The 18,668-nt window shown below is 35.1% G+C and overlaps 1 protein-coding gene across 2 annotated transcripts; it reads right to left on the reverse strand.

Annotated features, from left to right (window-relative positions):
- Positions 1–1,527: 1,527 nt before the first annotated feature.
- On the reverse strand, positions 1,528–18,077 carry LOC124411112 (tudor domain-containing protein 7B). 2 transcript variants are annotated; one of them, XM_046890004.1, is made up of 17 exons: positions 17,792–18,077; positions 14,506–14,688; positions 13,338–13,552; positions 13,036–13,154; positions 12,445–12,565; positions 10,354–10,719; positions 9,715–9,867; positions 9,128–9,499; positions 8,238–8,405; positions 7,837–8,094; positions 7,519–7,758; positions 6,821–7,177; positions 6,346–6,569; positions 5,909–6,128; positions 5,599–5,717; positions 5,144–5,295; positions 1,528–4,595 (listed from the first exon to the last, which is right to left on the reverse strand). In XM_046890004.1, the coding sequence occupies exons 2-17, from the start codon at positions 14,597–14,599 to the stop codon at positions 4,369–4,371; spliced, it is 3,405 nt and encodes a 1,134-aa protein (XP_046745960.1). In that variant the 5' UTR covers positions 14,600–14,688; positions 17,792–18,077; the 3' UTR covers positions 1,528–4,368. The 2 variants fall into 2 exon arrangements, with proteins under 2 accessions (XP_046745960.1, XP_046745961.1); XM_046890005.1 differs by lacking the exons at positions 13,036–13,154; positions 13,338–13,552; positions 14,506–14,688; positions 17,792–18,077 and adding an exon at positions 11,477–11,514 and having other exon boundaries at positions 12,445–12,542.
- Between the last annotated feature and the right edge of the window lie 591 nt (positions 18,078–18,668).

Raw genomic sequence — 18,668 nt, forward strand, 5'->3', positions numbered from 1 at the left:
TACGTGATCTCTCGAAATTTGTTAATACGTTCGGTCTTTTCTTTGGTTGAAACGATGAAATTGGTAAAACTTTATTATTTCGCAATTGTTTTCATGATCCAAAAAATTTTATAATCTTACATCCGACTATAAGACTGTATAACGTTCCGATACATTCCTAAATAATGTGTAGAAACGCGTATAGATATGTAATTATTGTAAATAAACATACGTTCTGATTATATCTCGTTACAATAACACGTCAGTTAATAGAATCAGTTTTTATATTGTTGTTACGATTTTTATCGTCATTATAGTTATGGTCGTTGTTATCATTAATGTTATTTCTTATTATTACTAACTGTACTAGACCTTTTATCGTGCGCTGATTACGATTCGAATATTAATCAAACATTCATATAATACCGATGTTCTTTTCAAGTTTTCGTTTATCCTCAACGTCGTGTAATACACATCGCACCGTAACGAGACAGACTTCTAGTATGATTAGAAAAAATACTATAAGTGGCATAGAGGAAGATAAATAAATGAGGGAGACAAAGATAAATTATAAAAAAAAAAAAATGAAAAATTAAACTAGGATCTTGAGAGTCTAAATAAAAGAGAAAAAAAATTATAAAAAACCATTAAAAAAACCAACTAGGATGAATGTGAAGTCTGTGAACTCTCCAAGGTATTTTATTCGATGCGAAACTACAAGTATACGGTATGAATTTTTGGTCCTTCAAATATATGATAAATTAAAAGAAATAAAAATTTTCGTTATGTTACAATTCACGTTGCCGATTGCCGAGGAAACGTGCCAGGACAGGCCGGCGAGTGAGATTTTCGACGTGTGAAGTATAGGTAGAGAGATACGTATAGACGGAACCACGTACCTCTATAAACTAGCGTGGTGCGTTCGGAGAGTCAAGACTTTAACCACGGCGACGGCGGCAGCGCGTCGTTTCTTCTTGAAAGTGGCCGCGCGCCCAACAACGGCCGAATTGTGTGTGTTCCACGCTTTTGACGTGTTACGACGCCTGCATAACCGCATCTCGCTATACACACCTGTATGGCAAAGTTGCCTACCGAACGGCGCTCGCCGCGCTTTTTCTCCGATTAGCCGAAGAAAAAGCTCCGCTGACTCACACATCACGACGGCCAATCGGACGCGAGAATGCCGCTTATCTGTAACCGCATCTGACTCATGATCATCTGGTGAAAACTCAACTCCGTATGCCGTGTATCGGCGGGGTGAGAAAAACCTGAGGTATGAGATAGCCTTCGGAAATTACAGCGATTGACGTCAATTCCTAACCCCCAACGGAGAAAGAAAATACATAAAGTGACATTTTGTATAATGTGTATGTACGCAACGGGATGATAAAGTAAAATCGACTGACTATACGTATCGTAAAACAAACTAGTTTGCTTTAATTTTATTATTATTATTATTATTCGAAGGTTATTATCCCTGATATTAACGAGATACGGATCAGTGATTTAACGACGTTGTACATTGTTTTTATTTATTAATTTGCTACCTTTATTTACTGAAAACTTACAAGTTTTTCTGTTTCTTTCTTCAATCATCTTCTCTTAAAAAATAATAACGTCAAATTTGGAATCGTAACAGCTTTTGAGTATCTATAATAGGAACAAGTTATTGCCTCACTCATTGCAACTTTTTGGGATAATTAGTATTATATTAATGATAAGAATATCATTCAACGATTATTATAAAAATTATTATCACTCATTATGGTAATGACGATGATAGTAATAATAGCAATAACAACTTGAGTTAACTCATTAAACCAACAAAATTCGAAAAAAGGGGTTTATTATTATAATTAATTAATAGCTTTGGCGGTTAACGTGACTCGTGAGCGCCAGTCTAATACTGGTATTATAACAAATGTTAGGTAATATAAAATACATGATATTGTAACACTTGGAAAAATAAAATTGTTATTACTACAAGTTTTTTTCCTTTCTTTTTTTTTCGTTTTCGTTCAATACCAACAATATCATGTAATCATAACTAATATTATATATATATATATATATATCGTATGTATACATAAACTACATATAGTCTCACCGTAACTTGTTTTGTCTTACTTATAATAATAACTGTAACGATAATAATTCTTCTATCAATTAATTAACATACACATACACGATATGGAAACAAATCGATAATGATCTCAGATCAAGGAAGAAAAGTAGTCACACGTTATAATTGTAACGCTGTAATTATCGGATTATAATGGAGAAAATTTTTACACTGTAATGGTTAAAGTAGGGAAAACAATAAAATGAGAAAAGATCAAATCAAAGAGAATGAAGAGAAACGGAAAAGGATTCCATAACTCTGCACCATTCTCGCATTTCATTTCCTTTTTTTTTTCTTTTTTCATCTCACATTTACGTGGACGCGATTATTAGGAATGATATAGGAATTACGTAGGAATAAACAATTTGGCACGTCTGTATTCAACTGAGGGTACAAAACTCTGCCCACAAACATTTTGCGTATTGCATAAATTTTCGATACATACATAAGAATTAAAAAACAAGAAAGTAAAGATACGAAATTCAAAACAAAAAAAAAAAAAAAAAAAACAACCCTGTTTACAATGCGATATTATAGGTATATATTTAATTATCGCCAGGTAATAGGTATTAATTAAAGAAATATATTTTATCACAAATAACTAGTAACAGGTGATAAAAAGAAATATAATTAGAGCAAAATACAACATAAAGAGAATAGCAAAAATCAAAAACAAAACATCTGATTATTATATTTTAGATAGGAATGTTATGTAACAAAAATGGAACGAGATGTGCTTTGGCGGTTGTATGTATTTTAAAAGCGGTGATAAAAGAAAAATACCGTTTAAACGAAAAACAACGATAAAGTTGTCTCATAATTATATTTGAACAAAAAAAAAACAAAAAAAAAAAAATTAGAAAATCTCTCGCATGCGATTTCTTGTTTTTTTTTTCCCCCAAATAATCACAATATAACAACGAGGAATAAATCGTTGTTTTTCCATAAATCCTGTTTTTTCTTTATTTTTTTTTCCAATTCTCGATTTTTAGCCAGTTATAAAAATGAGAAGGAAAAAAAAATATATCCGAAATATACCAAAAGTTATACGCGTGTATGAATGGCATAGTTACTTTCATCCTATACATACACAAGCACGTTATGTGTGGGTGTTTCGACGATGCAATTCGTCTATATATCTCTGTATAAATATATAGCTAACTACATGTATATCGTATATATATAAAAATTTGAATTATATATATATATATATAAAAAAAAAAAAAAAAAAAAAAAAAACTCTTTTGTAACGTAGTAGCAGTATTTCGAAAAATATTCTCATATGGATACATATATCCATATGTTTTTTTTTTTTTTTTTTAAACTAGCGCCTGATCTACTTATATTTATTCGATAGTTGTTACATTATTTTTCTTTTCATTATTATTAGTATTAAATATTATACAAGTATAACACGACAGTCTACTGAAGAGGAAGTTTTTGTTTCTTCGTGTAAAGCTTTATTTTTATTATTTTTTTATTACTTTATTTATTTATTTATTTTTTTTTTTTTTGGTGCAATTTGGCAATTTTATTTTGTTATTCTTACTATTCTCTTGCTATTCCAGCGGATCGTGATTTTAGTTACGTTAGAAACTATCAGCTTTTCCGTTAAACAAGGTCAAGTAAGTCCAGGATAATAACAAAATCAGTTTATCATGTACAACATAGCGTATAGATAAAGAAACGCGGAAAACGCAAGAAAAAAAAAATAATAATGAGAGAATTAGCAGTCTGTTCAGGTTATCTTATTCACTATATAATTATCCCCCGTTCTCTCTCATCTGTCTTTATAGTCAATTTTTACGATACATTCATATCGCGATCTATTATTTACTCACTTCCTTCGTATTTACTTACTATGAATGCAAAATTAAAAGTAGAGTAAGAAAAAAAATTTGCGGTAAGTGATACACGAAATCGTCACCGGAATTAAAAACACAGTAATTGCGATTACGGAACGTCATTGATTGATGCAGTCGTCGTATGAGATAAGAACGGAAAAAGAAAAATACACAGCGCCACTAAAATATTCTCAAAAATAGAGAAAAATTTGGAAATTCCGAATTCCGATAACAGTTTTACACAGCGAAACCACAAAATATTTTTTTTAGCTGGCATGAAGATCTCACCTTTCACAATTAATAACAACTCGTAATTTCTTAAAATCGCTTCTGTCATTGTATTCAATGAAAATAAAACACGAGAGGAAATGAAATTACGAATATTGTTAATGCCGACTAAATTTTTTCAGTCACCCCATTATCTCACCCTTCGATGGCTGTCGCTCTCCCCTCGGCTATCAAAAGCTTGTCCAAGTAAATGTCCGTTTCTTCGCTAACGTCTATAAGTTTCAGTCCCAGTACTGTGTCGCCTGGAGATAGTCGATCAGGTCCCGAATCGACGACTATAGAGACGAAGTTTCGCTCGACTACAAGTTCTTGGAAACGCAGACAATCTTCCACCGACCAATCTATGTTCAGTGGCTGAATTCCTGCAATTTTTTTTTTTTAGGGAAATTGAGGATTAAAAATTTACAATTTACAAACCATAGCTTCACAGATTAATTGAATTTGTTGGAATAAATTGATAGATATAGTTACACCTTTTAGAGTCAAGTAATAATGACTGGAGTCTGGATTTGAAGTGTTTTGAAGAATAGTCGTATTTCAAATCGCGAAAGCATTTCAAATCTTTCGTCACGGATTGACGGAAATAAAAAAAATAAATAAAGATACCAATCGAAAATGATATAAGCTCTAATGCTGTTCACGGATTCACATGCATTTAAATCGTAGCGATATTTAAATAGAAACAAATTGGTAAAAATTTTCCAAAACGCTTTACAACTTCATTCTAGGTGGATCTAAATTTGTACTACAATATCGAACAGGAATGGATAGACGGAATTGCAAATTGTAGATTAGATCGCATAGATCGCAAGGGATCTCGAAATGAATCCTTTATAATACGTTTTAATCCGTTTTCAATGACTGGGCGAAAAAATGTCTCAATAAAATCAAATTCGCATATTTCACTTACCCACAAGTCTGGCTTTAATCGCCTGATATGGCAAATCAAGAAACTGGCGTCCCAGCGGTTGCAACTTGTCTGTAGAAAGGACAGAAAAGTCCCCGAAATCGCAGAAATAGACGGTAACCATTTGGTCATTTATTATCTTGGATACGCATACCCTGAAAGAGAGGATAAGCAGGGCGATTAGCTTCTTGGAGGAAAGTATCTCGATCATGTTATAGCGATCTATAAAACTATCTTCGAAAAATTCCTTCAAAGAATTTCTAAAATATCATTAACTGGAAAAGTTATCTGCAAAATATTCATTCCAACTAGCTTTTTTTTAATACAACTTTCCAACGATTTCCTTTTCAAATTATTCAAAGTATCAGTAGTCACGCCGAAAATTATTGAATAAAGGCCAATAATGAATCACATATTAGTGCGTTTCGTTGAGTAACAATCCCAAGGTCTTTTCTCACCTGTAAAAATGACCGTCGAAATGCCTACCAGCGTACAAACTTCCTTCCTTGATTGAATCCGGTAGTGGAGCAGATCCCGTATAATTAATGCAAACTTCCTGAAGCTGGACCATCATTGCCTGCGAAAAATTAACGTATTAAAAATTGAGGACTCTTATCTGTCAGTTTCAATTATTTTTTGGATCTGGCATCGTCCAAATTCTGCGAATCAAGAAGTATAAAGTTCCAAAAAAAAAACAACAACAACACCCTTTTTATCTATAATTTTCAAAATACCAACCAAAAATTTAAATGGCACAACTTTAGTTACCTCAAGATGCACCCTGTCGTCGTAAGGTTGAACTGTAAAGTTTCCAGGACTCGCTGCCATCGTGATATGAACGTCGAAGTAGCGACCAAAGTCCGGTATCACTGGTGGTCTTAAGTTCTTCGTCAATAATTCTCCACCACCGGTCGCACTGTGCCTCGAGACTGATCTTTCGAGTCGTTTCTTAGGGCGTGTAGTATTGTTATTGCCATCACCGTTGGACCTGTATCAGCGATGCAGAAAGAAAATTCGATTATACAAATAAACTAAAAACAAGCTGTAACCAAGGAATGTATCTTGCTGATTTGTGCAAATTACATGAAAATATTAGACTTAAAATGATCGATTTTACGAATTGAGTTTCAAAAAGAAATTTTTCATATAAATGAAAGAGGAATAAAACGCGGAGAAAATATGTTATACATAGTATTACTACTCACCCGGTTAAATTCGGGTCCATGGCTAATGTGCTGTTTATCGATACGACCATATTGTTCGGCTCGCAACGTTTGACAAGCTCAACTATCGGAGGACTTGATCCTGAAGCCGGGGTGACAATCTTTACTAGAATCACTTGATCCGGCGGAACAAGCAGAGTCAGTTTCGTCGCCATTTCACTACTGAACATCGCCTCTGGAATGTTGTGCAGTCGTACTTTGAAGGCCTGAAGAAAACAAAACAAAATTTCGCGATTAAAAAAATAATGTATATAAGTATAAAAACAAATTTAAGGATTTAAGGATGAATCAAAAGTTGAGAAAGGAGAAAAAAATGTTCAATTTATTAAACGGTGTTTTCTCTGATCTTAACTTTTGATCAAGGCGGTGTGACCCATTCATCCTTAAACATCTTTGATTTGAGACCAATTCGTCCTGCTTGCCCGATATAATCCACATCTCAAACTGTGAATCTTACCTGATAAGGGTACTTCGGAAGAATTTCGGAGAGTTGATCGAGGGCGAGAAGGTCTTGTTTCTTCCTGACAACGACAGTCTTGCCGAAATCGACAAGAAAGATGTCGACCCTGTTGTGAGCTTCGATGTTCACTACGCTTCCTCGGTACCAATTTCCGTCCTCCACACATCTGACTAGATACAGTTTGCTTCTGTCTATATTCTTGACTTCGCTCCTCTGTATGTCCTCGCTCGTGAGACCCGTCTGTATTAGCGTGTTCATCAGGCTCACGAGGTACTTCATGCTGTCCGATTTCACATGCAGATACACATCGCCATTCTCAGTCACGTGGGAAACGTAAACCTCGGAGACATGACCCTGGTGGAGAAAAAAATCGTCGAATGGTACTTGAAAAGGGGTAAAAAAAAAAACGTGAAAAACAGGATAACTACGCTGACATTTTTCTCGTCAATGTTGTAATCAGGACCTCTTGTTTCAGATTTTATCACTAAAGCTCGGCGAGATCCGAATTTTCAAAGTTCAACGAATCTAACAATAAGTTTTTTTCAACCACAAAATTTAAATCAAAAACCCGCGTTTCATTTCTTAAAAAATTCGCATCTCCTAGTACGTTAGTATTAAAAAATTGAAAAGAAAATCACTAGGACTCACTCCAATGTGTACTATGCATAAAAAAATTATAAAACGTTTCTCCTTACCTGATTCAGCTTCGGAGTAAGTATATTCTCGCTAATCCTGTTGAACAGAAGATCGTTCAAATTAACTTCCTGCTCTTTGCTAGTGTCGTAGAGAATGACGGACGCCGTCACTTCGTCCCCAAGCTCTCGGCTCACGACCTCGGCAACGAGTATCTGTCCAAGTAAAACTTCTTCCAAGTACTCGATCACCTCGGCGCAATCGTTGAACGCCTCCAAGTTAGCGAGTGTCAATTTGACGGCCTGGAAAAGCCAAACAGTAACAACCGACGAGTGATAAACCTCCACGAAATTCAAAACGGTTCAAATAAGATATTTTACCTGTGCAGGAACTTTGCAGAACTGTTTTTCCAAACGATAAAGTTTGCTGTAATGATAGGTGTCGTCGTCTCCGTGATCGATGAAAAAAATCACGGCCATGCCGGTTTTTGCATTGTACTCGAAGCACTGAACTCTGTGCCAGTATTCTTCAACTTGAACCGCGTAATACTTTCCAACTTCGATGTCTCTTACTCCCGGAACAGTAGAGACTTTTTGATAGTAGCTTTCCAGCTCGTTCAGCATGCTTTCAACTCTCTCCTGAAAGAAAAATGGAGCAGAAACAAAATTAGGTGTGACCGGACTTTTTGTTTAGTATTGTAGTATTGCAATTGCATATTATTCTCATTTCCGGGATTGAAGGATGTTTATTGATACTTAAAATGCCTTATATCTCTACTCACGCTGTACTCTTCGCCTATCAGCCTCGCCCAAATGTCTGTCGTGTCTAAAACACAAGTGACGCAAAGATCCCAGTACTCGTCGACAGGCGGTTTCAGAACTCCGGGAACTGGAGGACCGATAGGATTTAGCTCGATCTTTTCCACCCTGGGTGATATCGCTTCCGCCACCTTTGAATTAGAAATTTAACAAGACTTTCGATATTTTTAAATGACTATCACGTTATGCGTTACGTTTATTTTTACCGCACACGCAATAATTTCAAGGTGAAATTAATTTTAAGATAAACCAACCAAAGTATAGTAATAACAATAATAATTGAGTTTTTTATTTTCCATTTAAATAACACGTAGAAAACTTGAATTATCGGCAAATGCGCGCATTTCAGTGCACTAAAGATGAGAACGTACACTTACAAATGTTTTTTCACGTAGTACGATCGTAATCACATTTGCAATTTCTAAATATAATAAGACATAAGATATCTCGAATATTTCTCACACAATTCATGAGGATCTAGTCAGCCATTAAAAAGTGCCCAGCAACATTCAATGAGTTTGGAGTTTAATTTTTTCGAACATCTCAAGTACAAAAACTCAACTCAAACTGTCGATGTTTTGATTCGTGTTATTCAAATTTTCCTGGAATCATTCACTTTAGATCTTAGTCGAATACGTGCTGTTTTCGCAACACCGCAGCGAGTAACAATGTGCGTTTCGCGCACAAAAATCTATATTTTGAACCAAAGTTTGGGTAAATCAAATCACGGTTTGGATAATTGCGGTTTGTGATAACTGAGGTTCGGATAATCGATGTCCTACTGTACATTGTACAGCAGAGACGTTGTTTTATTCATCGTAGCCTAAATAAAACCAGGAATCGAAACACTTACGCTGTTTGAATTGCGGTGTTTGGATCGTGGGCTTGAATACGGTAGGCAGAGAATCGTCGAATCATGGGCACCTTTTTCCTTGAAAATGTCTGAGGTTTCCACGATTATCTTCTCCCAATCTTCGGGCAAATTTTCCTTGAATTGCTCCTGATAATACTTCGGTATTTGGTGCATAAAAACTCCGTTCGGGTGCTCAGCAACTATCGTAACCACGCGATCCTTGACCAGGTTCTTATTGGTCGTCTCCGTGAGGCTAGATAGAGGACCGTTTATCTGCAATAATTCATGCAGCGCTTTGGCTGCCACGACTCGGGTCGCTTCTTCAGACGTGGCTATCTCTTCCGGATAACTCGTCCAGCTGTACAAACCGATCTGAAATTGGAATTGTTTCATTCTTCGAATCGTCTGTTCAATTTGAATTGGGTGGTTTTTAGAATAATTAGCCACATTAAAGCGAGAGGAGAACAAAATCGACTCATGTTTCAACTTCTTGCAGATTTTTGAAGATAGTTGGAATGAAAATAGATTCCAATAACAAGGGTGAAGGCGAATTTATTGGTACATTATAACGAAGTCGAGATTCTCACCTTTACTCTACAATAGAAGAAGGAACCTTGTCGTTTTGTGGCAAACTTAACAACCTTGTATGAGGGTTTCGGAAGCTTCATGCTTTCCGCGTAGATTTCCACCTGTTTGCACGGATTCTGGTGCTGAGAACTTAGAGGCCACATCTTTGGAGCCTGTAAAAACATTCCACGGATTGAGCGAAAGATCGAAAACAGAGCTTGGATAAGAATGAATAGATTTTGCACGATCTGAGACGAAAGTTGGGAAAGGAGTTGAAAACACTTTTTTACAAGTGTAGTTTGAATGAAAACATTGAAACCAATTCGAAAATAGCAGCGATCGAGGATTTTAAGCGTTCCAATAACCAAAACTTTCATCAAATTGTTCATATTTCAGCTTTCGAAATTCAAATTTATTCAGAATTGTCTATACTACGTAGCAGAGACGCGGCTTTAGTCGCATTCACAATCGACGTGATAAATAACACAGCTGGAAACTTTTTAAACCGTTTATTCTGTCTTCCTAATTTTTGATTAAGACAGTCTGACCCTTAAAATTGACAATTCGATAAATCAGGACTTGAAACTTGGACCATAAACTAAATCCTTCGTCCATTAACTGCGAGCAAACTGAAAAACGAATTTAAAAAAATCCCTCACCTGTGGAGTTTTCGGCGTTCCAGGTGGAGTCAAAGAGGCGACGCTTTCAGCTGCGGCAGCAGCTGCGACTAGTTGACTGGGCGAGAGCGGTGAAAGAACAGTCGGTGTACTAGGACTGGTCTGAGGCTTGAAGTTGAGCCGGTCGCTGATCGTTTTCATAGCTTTTGACTGCGTCTGAACTGTTTCGGAATTCCTCGCCTGGGTGGACGGGCCTGGTCTCGACGGAATCAGAGGCGTCGATGTTAGCGGGGTGCGCTTCTCATTGTGTGAATCTTGCGTCGTAACTTTATTCTTGTAGGCGACAATCTGAGGCTGATTTCCGGTGATAGAATTCGCTGATTTGTTTGCCATTCGGTCTGACAATTGCTGAAAGTGAGAATGAAACGAAATGGAATGGAATAGAGCGGAATAAAAAAGTTTGTCGCAAGTCGGTTTTTTGGAAAGAAAGAGAGAGAGAGAGAGATGAGATTGTGCGCGTCAAGTGAACGAAAAGAATGACAATTTAGGAATAATGCAATCTGAACGAATTGAATAAGTGAGAAAAGAGAATGAAAAGTGTTGGACGAATAGATAATTCGGAAATTTAAGAACAGACACGAATTTATTACTCAAACTTCGAATTTGAATGCTAAAAGCTGGTAAAAAAAATAGAAATATGAATTAGACGGTAGGATGGAGTGAAAATGCAAAATTTTTCAAAATCTTTATAATACTATAAACTGGGAGAGAAAATTGTAAAGAAATACAACAAAAGTTCGATTTAAAAAAAAAATAAAAATTCTTCTATGATTAACGGTCCATGGCTAGTATGAAGATGTCGACTAATTACGGAGTCCAAAAACGTTTCTCATTTTCATATATGTGCGCAGATTTTCCATAACAGTGCAGGTCGACTTTAAAAATTTTGCACTTCTATCCCACCCTGTTAGACAGGTGATAACAGATAAACAAAATCAAACCAACGAATCAAAGTTTACGAAAGCCCAGAAAACAGGGTGAAAATTGATGCGAAAGACAGAAAATAGCCAGATATTATATGAAATTTGGTAGGAATGAAATAACGAGGCGATTTGCAATAGCGTGGATGATCATTTTTGGCGGAGTTCGACGGAACGATGCTTACCAAATATCGCAGGATGTCTTCTCGCCCGGTACTAAAATCTGGTAAATTGCAAAAAAGTATTTCTAAATAGTGAAGAAACGACGCTAGTGTGCGGATAATGTGATGATTTTGAACTTAATTATTGTCGTGTTCTCGTGATAATAAACATAATCGTTTCAAAACTAACTGGAAATATTTCATCGTCGTAAAACGCCAACTTTGTATAACTGCTAACGTTTTAGGTTTGATAAATGTGGATGGAGAAAAAAAACTTTTGACAAGTAAAATCATGAGTAAAATTAGAATTCCCATAAAAAAAACCGATGAGCTTTACCAGGGAACTAAATCATAATTAATCCAAAACTCGTTTACGTTATCAAAATTCTCCCACACACAGTTTAGCGTCGCTGAAGAAGCTACGCGATTCATAGTTTAGATGATAATTGAGGATGTAAATAGGAGTAGAAAAAGGCTGAAAAAGAAATTGAATTTTGGGAATTTATGTCGTTTTTAAATTGTAAATCGATTTACTTGAGGCTCGTTTTATGAAAAACTTATTTTTGTATCATGATACTTTTTCATTAGAATTAATCTACAGGAAGCAATATTATGGATGACATTTCATTTTTTGCAGTGTCAACAATATTTCGAGAACGGCTGAACGAATTGACTTCATCAAATTTGAAGACTCTATTCCTACGCCATGATCCCACTTTCATTCAAATCACCATATTTCTTTTATTAATCAGATAAAAAAGTAGATTCTTCACGAAAAATCAGGATTGGGCTTTGAACAATCGCTTTAAAAAAAAAAAAAAAAAAAAAAAAAACAGAGAAAAACAATTACAAATACATACTTTCGAATAAAACAAACCTCAGTTGACTTGAATAATTGGTTACAGAGATATAAATTCCCAAAGTTCACCCACGTTTTTGAGCCGTCTAATCGTATACACACCCTCAATAAAAATCGCTGTGAGGTTGCTCACCTTGCTCGGAGAGGCTTGCGGAATTCCTGGATTCGGCAGCATGTATCGAGGTGGTTTCTCCATCAGTGGCGGTATAGTTTTCTTTGGTGGAATCTGCATCAAAGGTGGCAAGCTCGGGACTCTAAAGCATTTCGAATGGATCATCGAAAAGACACAAGCAAAAAACCAGTGTTAGAAACAGAATGTATAAAAGTTTCAGAGAGAGATATACATTAGAAATAAATTTTTTTTAAATTTTACTTTTTTTTACTTTCCATATTTACGCACCCCTAGAAACTTGTACTTTTTCTCATAAGAAAAGCTTTGTTGTTTTTGAAGTTTTTAATCAAAAGTGCGTACCGGGTTCAAGAAAAAAATATTTTCTAATAATGCAAAATGAAGGTAAATTTGTTCCCTTTGATAAATATGGAGAGGAAAAAAAATGCAAAAATTATGGACAGATATGAAATACATATTCACTCAAAATTGAATGAACTTCAAGGGAGTTTTTCGAAAATAACAAAATGAAGGAAAACGGTAACAAATCTTTCGATTCATCTTTCGACATAAAAATTATGTCTTAATTATAGTTATTAATTTAAAATCTCGTACCTCTGGACAGCTCGATAATTTGTGCTAGGCCCTCTTCTCTGCTGTGAGTTGATAGACGGCATGTCGAATTGCGACGGTGCTCTGGCTGATCTGGCGACAGGTCTTCTGCGTTTGGCGGTCTGAAAGAATTTATTTATCAAAACTAGCAAAATTTAAACATACCATGTTTCTATTCCCCAATAATTTATTCAGAGAAAAGAAAAGTGAAGAGCAAAAATTGATCGTTCGGCATTATTTTCTAACCATTTTTGATGGATAATGTTGCCGAAATCTGTTGGTGAAAATTGAAGAACATCACTTACCAATCCTCGCGTGCGATTCTTGGACGACGAGGACTTTTGTCTAGCTATCATCTGTGCCAGGTGAACGGTGTCTTCCGTCGGTCTGGCGATAATATTCCAATCATTCCCTCGCTTGGTGATAAGGAGCCCGGGAATATCACTGAGGAAATCTTCAAGGGACGGATAACCCAGTTTTCTGTAGGGTAAACTTTCCCCGACGATTTTTTTATAGTCATCTGAAATGATTGGACAAGAAGCTGATTATTTGGTGACCACAAGAGCAGCCATTCTATCTCGATGAAGAAAATAAGCTAAATAAGAAGAAACGGCAATCTGAAATGCTTTTTTCAGAGGGGTGAAACGGAAAGTAACTTGACTCGGTGACTCTCCAAGATATCTTGCTTCTACTAAGGATGAATGAAAGTTAGGAAAAAAGAAATTAACAGTTTTTGAAATCTACAGGATTTTTATTTGAGCCAATAATGAACTGTGAATACAAATAAAACATCCATTCCGTGTGATAGGAATGATACTGAACAGATTCTAAGAACACATGCTAAGGTATCAATGATTTAAGAAAAGCTTTTAAAATCAGAATGCTTAAAATACTTAAACTCTAGTGTTTTCAAATCGGTTTGATTTTTTATGCTCATTTCTGTTATCATGATCCAAATATTGCCTAAACAAAATTTTACAAACAGTCTGGATTGGATCATAATGGATTTTTGTAAACACGGTAGAACCGATATTCATACTACAATAAAAGATTTCTTCAATTTTCCTCAGACAATTTGTCAAGATGTAGTAAATGAGGAAAATAAGCTAAAAAATCGTCCAAGTCTTCGATCGTGTTATTTGAATTTGCTCAAAATAATTTCTATTAAATATTAGAAAAATTATTGCTTTTATGTTCACTAATACTGGCGAGAAATAACATTGTTGGAAATTCTTTAAACCATTTTTTCTCTTTTCCCATAACTTTTTATCACAATTCTTAAGGTCCATTCATTCTTAATACCTATAAACGCTGCTTATTCTTGCAGAATACTGCTAAAAAACCAAATAAAATCACAGAAAACACGTTGAAACTGATGAAAAAGCGTGTAAAATCTGCAAGGTCAAGCCAAACAAAACGTTTTATGACAAGAGATTTAATTAAATAATGAAAAATTGATAAGAATTAACTCACTGTTTAATTCGGACAACGAGACACCGCCTTTAGCTGATAACAGACAGGCGCGTAGATTGGCTACAGCCTCATCATAGTCAGCATTGTTGCCCATTATTTCAGGAAAATGGTCCTTCTTCGTTTAACCGTCGTCTTAATCCTCGGCTCTGTTTTTTTTTCTCAGATATGTTTCTATTATTCCTCCTAAAGATTAATTTTCAGAAATCAATTGAACAGTTCCAAGGAGTCGAGTAAAATTTTGAGTCACAGAACTCTGGTGACTTGACGCAACGAATGATGGGGAAGAAGTGTGCAGCTTATTCTGCAAAATATTCCCTCTCCACACTGATTTGAGAGATAAAGGTAGGTAGGGAGAGAGGGAGGGAGGAAGGGAAGGAAGCCATGTGAATAGTGTTTATGCTTTTACTGAGGCAGTATGCCTGAGTCAAGAACTCTCAAATTTCTACTGGTCGAGAACAGGCCCTGTAATTCTAGTTGGGACAGGACTGTTTATTTCACTCAGAGATTGCTTCTCTTTCCTCTCCTCTTCCCCCTCTTTTTCGTAGTTATCCTCTTATGACAAATGTAAACATTTGGCTACAAGCACGTACATAATTTACGAGGGAAATTCTTTTTCCAAAACGCATATTTTACTCGCTTGAAGGGTGTTCGATTTTGCAGTGACTCAATTATTTCAGATAATTGTAAGATTTTGCAAACTTTTTTACACTCTCCAGAGCCAAAATTGTTATTTTTTAGACACCCTTTTGTGTCCGTTGAAATTAATAATATATTCCAGTTTATTTTTAAAAGTCTTTGCGCTGGAAATTTTTCATTCGCAAATCTATGAGATTTTAAATTATTAAAAATTTGATAAATTTCCTGGAACTTTCGTGATTTTCATGGCAGGTGAAACAAATCATATTTTTTATGAAGTCAGTATATAATTCACTATTTTGCAATTTAGATCGATGTTTTAGGTGTTAAGTTTGTAGAATAATGCGAGTTTGTGTTTCTCGAGTTTGGTTCACTAGATTTGAAATAAAAATCGGATCCAAAGTCGTGTAATAACGATTTTTTTTCAAAGACCAAACGCTAAATTATCATTGCAAAGTTCAATCTCAATATTTTATCACATGATAGGATTGAGAATAATTTAAATTCGATTCATATTGTTAGAATAAGACTAAAATTTACTTGTTACTTTCAAAAACAATTATGACAAACTAAAAAATTTCTGCAAATAGGTAATTGGTTGGAAATATTGTATGAAAAAATGACACCACCGAGTATGTTAAGGAATTGGTTTATACAGGGCTGTAATTGAAAATAAACAGTCCCTTTTCAAGAGTGCATATGGTCCTCTCATAAGTTCTCAGAAAATTGAAGAGTACTCAGCTGTTTCATTTATCAGTTTTATGGCCCTTTGGATATTTCGGTTTTCCCTTTCCTTTCTTATCCTACAGAACAGAAAAACCCACATCCTTTGACCATGAAGTGAAACAGGCCCAGGGAAAAACCCAAGAAACAGTTAAATTTACGACATCTGTCTCCCTTCTTGACCCATTGTTCCTTTCCTCTTTCAAATCCTAAGTAGGCAGTTTGTTCTCCACATGTTGGAAAAGGGAGGGAAGAGTTTCTGCCTATTTACTTTACCATTCTCTTTCAACAGTTTTGTTGTTAAATTTTATCCCGCTATTTTCAATGTAAAAAGTAAAATTTGCAATATACAAGTACATCATTTTACTTTTCTTACAATTTACTATTATTTAGAACAATCACGAGATTGCACGATAACGATTTATCATAAAAATGAATCGTAGGTTTGAATATATATACAAAATCCAAATTTTCCATTAAAAATTTTTTTTTTTTGGGGGATAAAACCCTGCATTACGCTCTTTTGAAATTTGAACTAATGAATAGAGGATGCAGTATTTTTAAAAAAACATAGGAGAGAAGGAGAAGATTTCTGACTAAAAAAAGAAAATTTTCGCTCAGTACTTTTTATTTCATACTTATTTGGTCGAAAAGTTTATTGAAAGTGATAATCTAATTTTTCTCACTTTTTGAGGAATTGTATATCAGTATATAAAATACAGTAAGTATAAACTAAAACTATACATAAATGAGAAAGTATATGTTAGTTTTTTTCCTTCTTGATTTCAATAAATAACAGTTGCAACTTTTGTGATAATATATTAATAGTGATAATCCTAAGAGGGAAAAGACTAAAAATAACAGAAATAATTTATATTCTATTCAAAAACATCAAGTTTATCAATAATTGCAATGAAAATAGCAGTAACGATAGCGATAATTGTACTGATAGAAAATTTGTGAATTGGAATCAAAAATATGAGTAGAAATTAGTGTGTCCCGATTGAATAATTCCATACTTCATGCAATGAAGAAAATAAATCATAATTTAGGGTTTATCGCAAATCGCAATAATAAATTCATAGAATTCATTCCATTTCTTTATTTCTATGTCACACAAAAATGTATTGGAGTATTTTCCTTCAGAATTGTATATAGAATAGGACTGATAAGCCCTTTTTCGCGTTTGAGATGCATAGACTTTGCTATTTGCAGATATATACAAGGTCGTAATTGACAACCATACTATAGAATAAGAAAAAAAAAACGGAACCGTTCCGTTCGCAAAGCTACCATATGTAAGCAGCAGGTATAAATTTAAACGTGTTTTAAGTTTAAGCTAAGTAAGTAAGAGCAAGGAGTGAAATTCGCGCCGAATCGGAACAGTGAAAGAAAACGTTACTACTATGATTATAAAATTTTTTCCCCAACGAACTAAATTCCACGCGGCATACGGTCGACTTAACGGCAAAAAAAAAAAAAAAAAAGTGGATACAAGAACGGAACGAATTGAAATTTCGAACTATGTATGGAAAAAAAATATTCATACACAATAATTTCCAACGTGTTTCCCGCGCTCTTCAATCCATTTTTGTTGGTTTTGAGAACACATCTTTGTTATTCATTTTTTTTTTTTTTTTTAGTCTTATTGGTCTTATTATTGCCGTGTGGCGGTATTTTCTTAACGACATCTCTGCGTGCGTCTGTATAAATGTAATTGAAGATAACTACGATATGCAAATGGCGAAAGGTATTTTTTAGCCGATAATTTTTTCCACGTAACGAATCGTCACGTCAAAATAGGCACGTAACAAATACGTAGAAAAAAAAATTTACGGGAGGGTGGTGAGAAAATAAGAACTAAGCTGGAAATCGGCGAGAATTAGGTTAACAGACAAAAATTGTATATGCAATAATGAATACTTACACAACGCAGGATGATAAATTAATTAATGTGGTCCACTGTTCGGAAGAACTGCTACTGATCTAGACCAAGTAGAACACAAATTTATGCAATCAACCGATCAGTGGTAACAGTTGGAAGAAGTCGGACGATTCGATCACCGGGAGATTCTGACATTCTCACGTTCCGGTGTTTACCGTTTTCGCAGCAGCTCCCACTGCTCACATATCATTTCCGGTTTCGATCCCCCACCTTGGCGATGTTTCAAATGAGGTTATTCTTTTTTTCGCGAAGAATGCAGTCTGGATTCTGTTTGTCAATCTATTACATTTAGGCATTTCTTTTTCTTGTCGTGGTGTTGCGGAATACTTGAACAGGCATTCTTGCTTCATTGCTTAGTTCATGACTACTATGGATTCCCACGTCTAACTAGACGCAACAGCTGTGAGGCTGTGATCTTCCTAAAGATTACTAAGAATAACCACGAAATGTCGGACAATTATCTCACAAGTCCATTTAATGTGGCGATTTTTCAATGGTCGCGTAGTGCCGATGGAGTTGAAATGTTTTTCATTTATTGACTGAATTTTCAACAGAATTCCGGGTTCATTTGAAAAGTCGGTAGGCGTAGGAAACTGCACTTACCCTCCGGGGCATAAACCTCAGCGTCCGGTGAAAATGAAAATAGTACCGCTGAAGACAAGCGCGTAACAGTCGCGTAGCCAATAGCGACGAGTTTCGGTTACGACGCGAGTCGACAGAAATAGCATTAAATATTGATTGATGCTTGCAGATTAAACGAAAAACCGCTAAAAGAAATCTAGCAACGTTATTAATTATATCGATATATAATTATCACCATTCGGCACCATATTATTCCAGGTTTATTCGTATCGAGGAA

Source organism: Diprion similis, chromosome 10 (assembly GCF_021155765.1).
Source record: "Diprion similis isolate iyDipSimi1 chromosome 10, iyDipSimi1.1, whole genome shotgun sequence".
NCBI classification, from domain to species: domain Eukaryota; kingdom Metazoa; phylum Arthropoda; class Insecta; order Hymenoptera; family Diprionidae; genus Diprion; species Diprion similis.

Bases quoted from the DNA above. Each gene is read 5' to 3' on its own strand.
- LOC124411112 (XM_046890004.1), bottom strand. From the start codon at position 14,599: ATGGGCAACAATGCTGACTATGATGAGGCTGTAGCCAATCTACGCGCC. The intron at 8,095-8,237 runs GTGAGTAGAGAT...TTTTTCTTTCAG, and splicing joins TGATAGGCGAAGAGTACAGC to GAGAGAGTTGAAAGCATGCT. The intron at 6,570-6,820 runs GTAAGATTCACA...TGTTTTCTTCAG, and splicing joins TTCCGAAGTACCCTTATCAG to GCCTTCAAAGTACGACTGCA.